General features: G+C 34.2%; 1 protein-coding gene across 2 annotated transcripts; it reads right to left on the reverse strand.

Moving 5' to 3' along the window:
• Window positions 1-544: 544 nt before the first annotated feature.
• On the reverse strand, window positions 545-8,408 carry LOC142624549 (BEL1-like homeodomain protein 2). Of its 2 annotated transcripts, XM_075798151.1 has the most exons (5): window positions 8,031-8,408; window positions 6,235-7,738; window positions 4,330-4,715; window positions 3,668-3,728; window positions 545-1,603 (listed from the first exon to the last, which is right to left on the reverse strand). In XM_075798151.1, the coding sequence occupies exons 2-5, from the start codon at window positions 7,639-7,641 to the stop codon at window positions 914-916; spliced, it is 2,544 nt and encodes an 847-aa protein (XP_075654266.1). In that variant the 5' UTR covers window positions 7,642-7,738; window positions 8,031-8,408; the 3' UTR covers window positions 545-913. The 2 variants fall into 2 exon arrangements, with proteins under 2 accessions (XP_075654266.1, XP_075654267.1); XM_075798152.1 differs by lacking the exon at window positions 8,031-8,408 and having other exon boundaries at window positions 6,235-7,752.
• Between the last annotated feature and the right edge of the window lie 5,710 nt (window positions 8,409-14,118).

Genomic DNA, 14,118 nt, shown 5'->3' on the forward strand with positions numbered 1-14,118 from the left:
ACACGCTTGTTTTCAACTGAAATCGAACTTATGTGTATGATAAGTGTAATGACCACTGTTTATAAATGTAAGAGTTCCACTGCTCCAAATTTGGAGAATTAGATCATCTTGCAAATTTTGAACTGTGAAAAGAATCGGATGTACTAGGTATTTTGTGTAATTTTATGAATAATATTTTCAATTTTAGCTTTTAATGGGATTTAGAGCACTAGATGTGAATGCTATCCCTACAATGATTTCACCAACAGTAAATATACTAGTCCACTGAAAGTATTAAAGGCTGTAAATCTCTTATTTCTGAATGCATGCCAGTGGCTTTGCATAGCCATTATGAAAAGGAAACTATAAAGATCATCACTATATAATTTGAAACTATGAAAACAAATACCTCATGTCCAAAACAACAAAAGAGACAAAATAGATAGACATGACTTAAATTCCAATGCAACCATCTGTCTACTGTTTTCATCATGTGATTTTGATAGCAATTATCAGACATAAAATTATCAGCTTTAAATATACCGAATCATGGTCACAAATCACAAGGATATAAATAGCCCATCTGTAGGGTTTTTGTCATTATTCAAAATATATCAGAAAATAAGATAATATCGTCCTATAATATTACCCCCATTTAAGAACCTAATGCTTATAAATCTCTCTTCCCCCATCTCTCTCTCTTTAAAATATGGTATTATGTTATTCTAGTAAATGCTCCTATTAAGGTATAAAAACCTTAAGTACACAAAAGCAAATTATGCATGAACAATCTACTATACAATTATAATAGCCCCTCCCCCCATACAAACTATCTAAGCTTAATGCTACCAAGTTTCAAAAAAGAAAAAAGAAGAAGAAGAAGAAGAAGATAATCTTTGTTGCTTTAATTAAGCTACTAGTATAGAAGCAAATTTTAACAACCCCCAAAGTCTCTAACTGAGAAAGAAGAACTTTTCTCGGGCATGTTCCCGGCATGGCGTAGCCCTAGAGTTAGTGACACATCACCAGCTGTGGTCCCGAACCTAATGAGGGTGGAGCCAATGTCAGCATTACCAGAGATGGTCCCAAACTCAGCTGCAACCACACTGCCACGGCGACACGTGTCCTCGGCGGCAGCCATTGCTGCTCTGTGACTGTGAGTAGTAGTAGAAGCACTATTATTGTGCTGCATGTCCGAGTCATGGGTCGTCGAGAAACACTGCGAGACTGGTGGGGCCACGTCGGACATTGTGGTTGCAATGGTGTTGTTGTTGTTGGCCATTGTTGTAGTATTGGGTTGCTGCTGCTTTGCTTGGTTTTCCGAGAAGCATTGTCTATTCATTGCGATGAGTGAAGGGTCGCTTTCACACGCATTGATATCGGATCTTTTGCCTGTTGGCGTAGTAGTTGTTAATATTGTTGTTGTTGTTGTTGTTGGTGTTGTTGTCGTTGATGCTGTTGTGGTACCTGTCGTTGTGGGCGTTGGAGTTTGTGCAATTAGGCCACTGCTGCTATCTTTTTCTCTCTCTTCTGGTGCATCCTCTTCTTTCGTTTCTTGTTGGTACATCTCTTCCACCATGGGTTTCCACAACCGAACCCGAGCATTAATGAACCAGTTTGAAACCTATTGACACAAACACAAATTTATAATCCTCAATGTTAGAGCATAGCAAAGGCATTAAATTTATATCATTCAGCAATTTAATATTCTGACTTTCATTTCAATAACCATATCCTTTTAGATCAGTCAGCAATTAGTATTCCCAACAATGTGCAATAAGTAATCATCACCCATATTCAGATTGACCATTTATCATTCATTCTTCCATTAAAAAAATAATTTAAAAGAGTATATTCCCTCCATAAATTGGATTAGGTTATACGTATTACGTACACACAAACGCAGAAATGTTTGAATTTGAAAATAAAAAAAAGAGCTTAAGTATTTCCTTTTTTTAATAAGTGATTATTCATTGTAAGTAAGAAGAAATATGATTGCGTGTTGAGTATATCAAATGTACAGGTGTTTACGCAACCCATTATTACATAATTAATTGCCAATTAATTTATGTAATAATTGACTTGCTTGCAAAGGCTATACAAGTTAATATTATATTGTAAGCCTTAAGCATCCAAATTCTTGATTCTCAAAACAAACAAAAAATTATCCAAATCTGTTACTAAGATTTAGCACCCAAAAAAAAAAAAAAAATCTGTGGCCCAATGATTAAAGGCCGTGAAATGACAAGCCTAACCTTGGTAAAAAAAAAAAAAAAAAGGACAGTCAACATTGCTTATTATGAAGGTCACTCCATTTTGTGCCCTCATCACTTACTTTTGCTATTGAGTCTTGATATTGAAGATCTAGGAACATTTATTTCTCTCTTGTGTGTTCATTACAGTGGAATTCAAGAAATTATTGAGAATTAGAGATAATTTAGTTATTCATTTGATAAAATTTTAAAGAATTACAATGCTTATAAATATATCAATTCCTATGATATGCAAGAATTTTAAATTTCATCTTTTAGGTAAGAAATATCAATTTTAGCATATTTTATATATGTAAGAATTATTAATTTCATGCTTAAATTTAAAAAAATTCACCTTTTTTTCTTTTTCTTCATAGAACAAAGTATATATAGTTAGTTTATTTTTCGTTCAAATAAGATAATATTAATGTTTAAGGGTATTTTTTCACTTATGAAAAATTATGTTCATATTTTTAAACATATTGTTTCTATAATATGTTTTTAAATTTAAATTCAATTTATTATATCAAAATGGTATAAATGTAAACTATCAATGATTATTTTTAATAAACTCTGAGGAATCTTAATTCTTTTGTCTAAACTTTCCACAATTTGTAACTCACAAGGTTTGAAATTTTTAATGAAGGAAAAATTCCCATGTATGATGTGTTTGGACATTTTAACAAGCAATTCAACTCCTATTGAATTGAAAATGTTAACTTTGATCAGCACAATCTATTTAATGATGATATAAAATAAATATAGCTACCCAATTTTGTGCAACTATTAATGAGACATATTATAATTGATAAATGATAAAATAATGATGTGAAGATGATATTGTTTTATGACAAAAAAATTAAAACCCTAAGATTACTCGAAAGATAATGATATGAGTACGACAGTCATTACACAAGAAGTTCGCTATTTGTCAAGTACCCAAATTTATTTACTGTCTTTATGGCTGTATGACAGTATCATGTGGTTGGATAGTGTCATTGGGTTTGTGACTATGTATGAGAAAGAGAAAGACCGAGAGAGACAGACAGAGAAACAAAGCTGCAAACTCTAACGTCTCGTCTATAATGTACTTTGATCTGCACCTGATTATTATTATTTTTAATATAATTAGATTTTTATGTCATGGTGGTAAAGAATCCAAAGTAAAGAAAAATAGAAGTAAGGAAGAAAATGATTGTCTTTCACTAACAGAAAGAGAAGAATCCAGAGAAATAATGAAATGAAACACAAAACCATGCAAGTCCACCTGGACTCACTGCTGGTCCCTCCTCCTTCATAGATTTCCTTTCTCTTCTTTGTTTCAGAAGGGGACGCTTAGCCACACACCCAAGTAAAGATTTTTAATTTATCTTTGATATGTGTACGTACTGTTTTTATTGTAGAGAAAAGAGAGAAGTGTGAGAAAGAGGACCAACCTGATTTCTCGATAAACCAGTCTGACGTGCCAGCAGATGTTTATCAGCATCACTTGGGTACCTGAGAAAGTGACCAGAAAATGACATCAGAGTCATAACCAAAAACTGTGTAAAGAAACACCGAGCTTTCTGTACCCCTAGATGGGATTGAACCTTTCCTTGCATGGGCGTGAGAATCTAAGAAATAGAAAGAAAGATCAGTAGCATAGGCTACTGCTGCGAAACACAACTAGACCACTGCTCTAAGTACTGATCTCTCTTAACACCATTAGTTTTGTAGGGGAGAGAAACCAAAGACTCTGAAGAAGGAAAGTGAAACATTATATAGTTTAATTAATGCAGTTAGCTTTTTCAGCTTTTTTTCTGACTCAGACGACATATATTCAAGGACACTGCGTTCTGCATGACTGTTGCTCTAGACACTAGTCAAAAAGGTTTTGTCTTTCTTTCTTTTTATCTTTTTTATTTGTGTTCGTGTTTATAAGCTTTGTTGTATTTCCGTTTAACTGATAATAAATATAAAGTGTCATTGTTTTTAATCAACAAAAAGATACAAAAGAAAGGTAATCCACTACGAGGTTATTATATTTTGTAATGATGTTTCAACTTTCTTGATTTTCATTAGTAGCTATAGAGTGGTGAGATAGGTAAAGGTAACGTACGGATGAAGAAAATGCTCAAAAAGCCAGGCTCTCAAGATGTTGACTGAACGTTCAGGCAACCCTCGTTGGGGTCTCCAAGCTTCTTGTTCCATCATACCCATTTGATGGAAAGCTCTTTGCTGTCTTAGGCTTTGCTCTAGCATTTTCAGCCTTGGTGTCTCTCCCTTTGTTATTCCTGAACTCCCCGCACCATCTTTCTCTCCTATTAGCTCACAACTGTGTTTCAATTGTGCCGATATTGCATCCTTTAGGCACCGGAAATGCCGAGACATTGCCTTTTGTGCAAGGGCTGTGTATGGGACAGCGGCACCAAAACCCATAACCAGATCGAATGAGTTCACTACCATTTGCATTTGTTCACAATAGTGGTTGTATCTTCGATCCACCTGCACATACAAATTACGTAATCTTTATCATGGATTAATGATAACAAAGCTAAACGTCCTTATCGTTTTGAGGTTGTATTAGGTATTATTCGACATCAAGTGGTGCTTTTATTTTGGTAATAAATTTTTGAAATTACATAAGTTATGATCGCCTACTTGAACTTTATATAACAAGTTTATTAATGGCAAACGATGTTTCAATATGGACAGGTGTTGTTTCCACTCTTCTGTCTCATGCAAAGAGCCCAACCACATGAGAGAGAAAGAGATGAGTCAAACCAACACTTTTCGATATTGAAACAGCACCCTCTTTAATAATTTCACCATTAATATAACTCACCAACCAATTAAGAGAGAGGAAAAATGTAATTTCCACACATACCATTGTTGCTTCCAGATTTCTCTATCTCATATGTATGATGCATCATATTCATCTGAAATAGAGGAATGTAGCAACAACGACTACAAATATGAAATAGGGAGCTTCCTTAAGAGATATATTTACTTAATAAAGCAACTTGGAATAAAGAGAGTGAAACCAAAAGAGAAAAGAAGGAAAGACAGGCGTATTAGCAGAATTGAGCAGAGAAGAGAAAAAAAAAATGAAAAGATAAAAAGGGATCGCTATTTGAGAATTTTTTAAGGCTCAAAATAGCTTATATGACAACTTTGTGGTTCCTAGATGCTCCGAAAGGAAGCCCAAAGAAAAAAAAAAGTATGAATTAATATATATTATATAAATATGCTTGATTCAAAGCCTGAAGGTACGGTGAAATGATGGTTAATGGGATATTTCTTTCCAGAATAGAATCGATTTCAAGCTTGTGTGCATAAACAGAATACAAGAGGGGGAAAACAAAAAAAGAAAAAAGAGAAAAAAAAAAACAAAAAGAATAAGAATAAGAAATGAAAAGACCTCCATCCCATTTGGTCAAACTCAGGTACAATATATCAATGGCTTTGCTGCAAAAAATATTTACTGTGATGGATATGGATCAGAGGCAGTAGCATTCATAGCAAGTAATCCCCACATATAATGTGGTATAGAAATGAATGTGGATTATTGTGAATTGGCCACCTTCCCAATCACAAGGAACGTCTCATCTTACTGGAAGGCATTTCCTATAATAGTAGTCTCTTTACGTTTTCACCTAACCAAAAACCAAAATACCTTATACAAAGCACACCACCACCCCCAGCAATCCAATCAGTGACATAAAATATAATTTTTAATTTTAAAAAATAACGTGTAATCACACCCCCACTAACTTAATCCTATAGAACGAACCCTATTTCACCAGCCGGCTTTTTGCTCTATATGTTTTTTTTTTAACAAAAAAAAAAACAAAGAAAGAAAGAAAGAAACAAACAAACAAACAAACAAAGGAATTATTTAAAACTTGCCGGAACTTTGTGTTTGTCCCGGTCTTTTTTTTAAAAAAAGATAAATAATTGTTTAAATGATTGACTCTTGACTCTTGAGAGGAGAGAGAGGGTGAGAGAGGGTAAGATTACATGCCTCATCAAGCATGGCTAGAAGTTTGACCTTCCTCCTCTGATGCTCAATTCTATCAGCTGCTGACAATGGAGGGAGATCCTTTGGTGTTGATGAAGAACCAGCAGCACTATTACCTGGATTGGAATTAGGGTTCGTGGTACTGTTTTGCCTTCCAAACTTGTTCTTCTTGAACTGACCCCTTCCGACACTGCAAAACTCTTCCAACAACTCTTGGGCGGCTTTGGCATACTTTGAATTCCTCAACACATTCACAACACCTAAAGAGGAGCCAAATCCAACATGAACCTGGTGGTGATTCTGAGCCACTCCTTGTAAATGCAATGACTGGTTACTATGACTATGACCACCACCCAAATTCTTGTAGTATGGATGAGTGGACGATGATGCCCCACCACTTTGATTGTAGTACAACATACCAGCATCACCCATCCTCAATTCTTCAGCTTTAGCTGCTTCTAGATGTTGCAAGGAAGATGATAAAGACAATGAAAGGCCTTGGCTTTCCACAACCCCTCCAATTTCACTAGGGTTGTTGAGTTGGGTAGCAGTAGAGCCACCTGGTTCATGATCAGGAACCCAAGAGAATTGACCATAACCCCCTCCTCCAGTACCAGCTGAGTGAGGAGCAGGAGCATAACCTTGAAGAGAAGAGGAAGGATTTGGAAGCAACATGTGTAGAGTAGAAGAAGTTGAAGCTGTTTGTGATGGAGGTGGAGGAGATGGAGATCTTGGCTGTGGATTCATTAAAAAAAGCTGCATGGCAGCGGCTGAGTCCGCATTAATGCTAGAAATCTGAGCATGCTGATGATGGTGATGCTGAGGCTGAGATTGATGAGATAGACTGTCACGGCTATTCACACTGGCCTGATTCTTTGAATCTCCCAAGGGCCCTAACCCCACAACCATGCCTTGTCTATTTCCGTACCACTCGTTTGCTACACCCACACCGGGCTGTTGTGGCCTCGGAATTCGATGATAGTTTTGCGTTAGGGGTTGGTCTAACAATTCTGCAGAAGCCGTAGCAGTAGTTGCAGCCCCTGGTTGAGGGAAATTGAACATCTCTGATAACATCCCAGCAGTCTCATAGACCTGAAGGCCACCTGATTCTTCGTCGTCTATCCCCACTAGTGGTGGCGGTGGGGCTTCGAAGCCTTGCACTCTTAGTTTGTCCCTGCGGATCTGCTGGGCTATGTGATGCTGTTGCTGTTGTTGTTGGTCTTGGTGTGCCACGGCCGATCTTTCAAACCCATTGGAGAAGCTGAAGATGCCTGGTTGGTGATGGTGGTGGTGGTACTCTTGGGACATAGAATTGGTAGAATTGTTGGACTTCTCTGGGATTGGAATTGAGTGATGGGTCTTCGAATACTGAGAAATAACTGGTGGAAGCGGTGGTGTTACTAGTCCCATATCAGAATATTCTTCTTCTTCATCATCATCATCATCATCTCTCGCTTTGGCTTTTCAGTCGCGCACTCACAGATAGACACACTCCAAGCTTCACTTGCTGTTCAATTCAATACGGATCAATATTCTTCAATAGCCACCAAAAGGGTTTAAAAAAACAAAGGATTGCTATATTAAATGAAAGAACAAAAAAGTAGAAACGAGTTAGAGAAAATGAGATGGAAGATGGGTCTTTGTTGGTGTGGTGCTTTATGATTTTTTTTATTTCCTGTAATCATTTTCAGCTTTGTTCATCATGTATATATACACAAGAGCGAGAGAGAGAGAGAGAGTGAGAGAGTGTATGCGAGTGACTATGCCTCTGTGTGTGTGTGTGTGTGTTTTACATGTACCTCTTAGAATTGCAGAGAGTGAAAGGATGTAAGGCTCTTAGACATCGTTTTCCCTTCTATGGTATTGAAAGCTTCACGAATTCCTTCTCTCTCTCACTGTGTGTTGTCGCCTCCGACTGTCGTCTCTTTCTTTCTCTTTCTCTCCCTTTCTTTTTATTGCTCTTAGCAGTAAGTATATCTCTGCAATCACCTTCTGGAAAAAGAGAGATGGAAGTTACAAACTATATATAAAAAAATTAAAAATGGAAGCTTTGAGGGACTGATATATCTCTCTAAAGGAAAACTCAAGCGAGAGAGAGAGAGATAGAGAGATAGAGATAGAGAAAGAGAGAGAGAGAGAGAAAAGAGAAGCAGTCGCTTTTCTTCTTCTTCTTCACCTCCTTTTTACTCACCAATTATAACTTCTATTTATTTTATTCGTTTGCTCATTTTGTCAAAGAAAGTTTTAAACTTTAAAAATGGGAGAAATTATTAATATTATAGGCATGTAGAAGAAAACACACACAACACACAAATTTGTTTCTTTTTTGGTTTTATTAATATATGTTTGTCCCAATTGACCAAAATGGCCTTATACTCAAAGAATTATAGCATAAAGAGTCCCCACAAATTTACAAGTTGAGGACCTCCAAACTGGCCTTTTCAGCAGATAAAATTATCATACACATAAACCAAATTTAATTTTTAAAATTTTTTAATTAATTTAATCATGTTTAAGTTGCACACAAAATGACTAAAATGCCATCACCAATGTCGGCTATTATTGTCAATTATCTCATACGTCCTTTGGAAACCAACGCAAACTACGGAATAAAATAAAGATAAGGTCAGTACAAAGTCATCTCAATGATCCAAACTACCACCATCCTTTGATTTGTTCGAATGACCATGATGCCCTAGCTAATAATTGGCACATATTCGTGAAAATGTTAGTTGGCTAGGACCATTTTGGTCATTTTGAGTAACTAGTATTATGCATCAGTATTCACTAACCCAACATAGTAATACAGGCAAAGAGAGGTACAGCATAGTAGCAAGCTAGGAGAGATTTTATTGATTACATTTGAAGTAAACACACACAAAGTATGGCTCGCACGTGCAATAGGTTGGCTCAAGACAAGTTAGGTTTGTGTAGAAGATATGATAAAAATCCCCCACAACCTTTATTGCAATAACTTTACCACAATACTAGTGTAATAGATTGTAAATCGTGAAGAAGAAGTGATAGGTCTATGTATAAGTAATAAATAGTTACTCACAACCTACTATATCAGAGTTGTGACAAAAAAAATTGTAGTACTAAAACAACTTGAGAGATATATGGTTTGAAAGCCATGGATAACCGCTTTGCGGTTTGGCAATGTCAAGATAGACATGCTCCATTACCTTTTTTGCTAGCTATATCATATATATAGCCTTTGATTTTTACAGGTTTTTTTTATGTGCTTTATCATTTTTAGCTTTATTGATTTATTGTTTCATTTAATTCATGTATTTACGAGTAGCTTTGAAAAGATGATTGAATTATAGTGAGTATACCATAGTGACCTACTTTTGTGCTCGTTTGTTCTTTGGATTCGTTTTTTCTATATATCAATTTGCCATAGTTGCAGATGAATGTATGCCTTTTGTTTTAAAGAAAAACCTTTTAGGGTAATTGAATTTTTTTTTTAAACATTTATTATTCTAATTTACGTGAATTCTAGGTTTCCATGTTGGTGCCAATAACGTAGACGTATAAATATCTTTTATTAGAAAAAGAAGTTGGCGAGCTCACTGTTTTGCCATGTGGGACTACTGTTTGGTTGATGTTGCCATTCAAGAGGTTTGTATAATTGCGCCGATTTTGCTCTAACCAAATCCTAAAATGCAAAATGCTCAATATGCCTTATTTTTTTGGTCCACATTAATTAATATAATTTTAGCTACTGCAATCAATAGGCTTTTTTTTTTAAGGAGTCGAGTAAATTTCGATTTAAACAGTATTTTTTTTAAAATTAATTTTTACAACTTCAAACTTTCTAGATTCTTCTTTAATAAGTGCACTTTAACATATGTTAAAAACCATTTTTTAATAGCAAAAAGAGAGGAAAGTAGACTTGAAACCAATTCTTATCCCGGAGAGAATCAACCAAAACTATTGAACCACAAAACTTTTAGCAAATGTGCTTGCGAATCTTTAATTGTGTAAGTATTTTCTGTTTTGTTTTTTGGTTTTTTTTTAATTTTTAATTTCAGTCATTGACAAACTTTAAGCATAATCCAATATTTGGTTCCCTTACGGTGGGAGCACAGTTTCTGATGCCTCCTTCATCATCAATAAATTCTGCTAATTATGGAGAAAAAATCACTAAATTCAACTTGGAACCCAATCTTAAAAAAGTCCTATCGTACACACATGCGTGCACACGTACAAAGGGGAATGAGTGGAGTGCCAACCAATGAACTATACCAAAGATATAAGTATCTTCTTAATTAAAGTGGAAAAAATATTTAGCCACCACCTGCGTTTTGAATCAAATTTGAATTTTTCATCCTGCAGCTCAAAAAAGTTCAGTAATATTATACAACTTATGTCTAATTATATTTACTTTTTGGCTCATAAATGTAACGTAGTTGAAATGTAAATGAAGTTGTTACTTATTGTGTTTTCTTGACTTTCTTTTTTTGATGTGTGATTAACACATGCAGATTTTAAGTGGGTAAAGAGTAATAGTCTAAATCAAAAGTAAACAAATCAAACTAAATCCAAATAACCATAGATCCAACTTACTGAGAGAGTTATATATATATATATATATATATATATATATATAGAGAGAGAGAGAGAGAGAGAGAGAGAGAGAGAGAGGTAAAATTGAGAGAAAATTTAATTAGATTTCAAATTGGATTCTAATTGTAGTCTAATTTTGCGCCACATGTCCTATATATATATATATATATATTTTTTTTTTTTTTAATTTTTAGGTGAGTTAATTTTGTGCAAAAGACGAAAATTTTAATACAAATAATAATAAAAAATCCAATAAAAAAGAGTAAACTTATGTGTATATTCAAAAATAAAATAAAATAAAAATAAAGAAGAAAGAAAGAATAAAAATCATATATATATATATATATATATATAATTGTGTTTTTTTTCAATTGTATAGTGCATATGCACGAATTATACACTAATTAATCTAATACACTCTCAAATTAATGGTATTAGATACAATGCATCCCTTTTCTTTCCAATATTGTATTGCGTACCCACAGATATGGACATTTTAATTGTTGAAAGCAAGAAATAATATCTAACTGGTGTAGTTTGGAGCTATCATCATTGTTGTTTAGCTTGTTTGGGCAGTTTCTCTCCAAAAAAAAAAAAAAATTTGCTTGAGCAGAGGGTAAAAATGCGGAAACTAAGAATTACATTAAAGATGCAATGAGGTGCCACATCCTTTTCTTTCAATTTAGAGCTACATAGCATAACATAATGTTATATTTGATAATACACCAAATGAGCACACAAAATCGAGTTTTATTATAGGTTTACTATTAATTATAGATATTTAATTTGTGTACTTCTCTTGAGATAGATATGCTAGTAGCCTTAGTACTTATACATAGGCTTTCTATGAAACAGTAAATCCTACTCCATTCTTCATTTTTGTCTTTACAAAAGTATGAAAAGTATTTTATAATACTAGAAAAAGTTAATTAATTAATTATATACATATATATATATATATATTAAATGCACCTTTTATATCCGGTAATTAGTCCCGTGATGTATGCAAATTGAGGTCAATAAACCTAGATGTACGTAAATTCATTTGACTTCCAAAGGAATATGTAGCAACTAGGTAGCAAGACTAAATTCTTTTCAATGTTTAATCATGTTTTTTTTTTTTTAATAAATTTTTTCTTGGTTTACATTAAACCATGTCTAATCAACATACTTATAGAGTTATAGTATAGCGCATAATAATTAGGTTTCAAACTTCAAATATTAATTACCATACCCTCTAATTTAATTTGTTTTCTTCAAATGCAAGAAGAATTAATTTATATAAGAAAAAAAAAAAAAGAAATGGGAAAAAAGTGGGAATTGTCCTCTAACGTACTAGCTACAATATTGAGAACCCCACATCGCTACTCAACACTCAATGGAGAGGGAGATAAAAACACTTTTCTTTCCAACTGCAAACTGGATCGATAATTGACAGCCAACCCTCTCCTTCTCTCCACCTGTCTTCTTTTTTGGGCTTTCTCACGTGAATCTCACCCTCTTCTCACACGCTTGACAGCCCCACTTTATCACTTAAATAACCTACATATATATATAATCCCCATCCTTCCCTCACGTGCCAAAGTCGGCTATGCACGTACGTCACCCTTCATACTTCATTTTTACTTTATTGCTTATGCTTCCAGCCATTAATAATAATGCTGGGTTCATAATAATTTCACAACAAATTTTAATTAGTAAATTATAATTTATAGATAAAAAAGATGTATTAGTAATAAACTCATATTATAACTTAAGAAGCATAGATACTTGCTTCAAAAAAAAAAAAAGCACAAATACAGACACGGATACAACATAATGACATGAGCCATTTTTTTTAAGTTATAATATAAAATGACACAAATATGACACAGTTACAACACGGTTACGACACCATAAATTAGGTGTCTATACTTCTTAGATTATAACCAATAACAACTTATCATTTAAAATTTATTATAAAAATATTGTATACGTAGCGTTACGTCATAATTCTTTAATATGTGTTAGTTGCCATACGTGTACAGTTTCCTTCTCTCCTTAATTTGAAGTATAAAGTTCACGTTCAAGTTCTATGAGAAAGGTTTAGGAGAAATAAGAGCCACCCTTTTTAATACAGGTGGTTGTGGAGGTTAAAGGATAGGTTTGGCTTAGGTTTTGGCATCGATTTTATTTCAAGCAACAACTCCTTGCCTTTTCTTCTTCGGCACACACAATTCACAAACATCAACCATGCACCTAAAAATTTGGCTCTATGGATAAATGGAGAAAAGCCAGCATCAACTGACATTCTCCACCAGACACTACCATGTTCTCTTATTAAAATCTTGATCTACTTAAAACGGGACCAACTGCATGATGTATATATACATACGATTGTTCCATATGATGGCACTGTCTCCGAATTATCCCACAAGTTTATCATGCATATGCGTGATCGATATGGGAGCGTTTGAGAAACATCACCATGTACAAGTTGTTCATTCTCAACATCAGTCCTATTACAATATAATAATCGATCCGTATAGTGATTGTGTCCTCTCTGAACTGCCACGTACATATACTCTCTTTTTTGCTCACATTTTTTTAAATTGAGATCGACGATATGCATCACATCAACTAGTTTGTCTAGCCAAGAATAATGCATATATGCGTGGTTATCATCGTCGATCTAATTTTGCTCTACGTGGCAACTAATTTTGCCGCATTCTCTCTTGCAATCATGTATCTTAACTTGCAAAGTCTTGATATTTTTAGGGAAGCTCATGGTTAAGTGACAAGTTAATGTTTTGCTAATGATTGATTTCTGCTTTAATTTGGTTAATTGACACTTCAAAGAGTGATGACCATCACATTTGAGAAAATGTGTTGCCATTTCACTCTTCATCACAAACATTTCTATTGCATTAGGTTTCAAAAAGATGTGCATCAACTAGATTTGAGAAAATGCGTTGCCATTTCTTCTTCTTCTTCTTCTTCTTCTTCTTCTTCTTCTTTCTCACTCTTAATTACTAACATTTCTACTGCATTAGGTTGTAAAGAGATGTGCATCAACTAGTAGGGAAAATAAATTAATATTTTAAACTAAAACAAACATACCCTAATAAGTTATATGTTCCAAAATCAGTCAGTCATCATGGAAATTGATATTATAAATTGATTAGATGATTCTCGTTTAGTATATGTCCAAATCATCTACTTGCATGTGGCATATGCAATTAATGGTACGTATGTACAATCATACGTCAAATTTACTAGCCATAATTAGTGGCAGATTGTCACTGCAAGAATGATTAACACATGTGGCAATCAATC

Source organism: Castanea sativa, chromosome 2, assembly GCF_040712315.1.
Source record: "Castanea sativa cultivar Marrone di Chiusa Pesio chromosome 2, ASM4071231v1".
In the NCBI taxonomy this organism is placed as follows: Eukaryota; Viridiplantae; Streptophyta; class Magnoliopsida; order Fagales; family Fagaceae; genus Castanea; species Castanea sativa.

Coding starts and splice junctions, on each gene's coding strand:
- LOC142624549 (XM_075798151.1), bottom strand. CDS start 7,641: ATGGGACTAGTAACACCACCGCTTCCACCAGTTATTTCTCAGTATTCG. Junction 4,716..6,234: donor TTCTAGCCATGCTTGATGAG/GCATGTAATCTT, acceptor TTGTATGTGCAG/GTGGATCGAAGATACAACCA. Junction 3,729..4,329: donor TTTGAGCATTTTCTTCATCC/GTACGTTACCTT, acceptor TCACTTTCTCAG/GTACCCAAGTGATGCTGATA.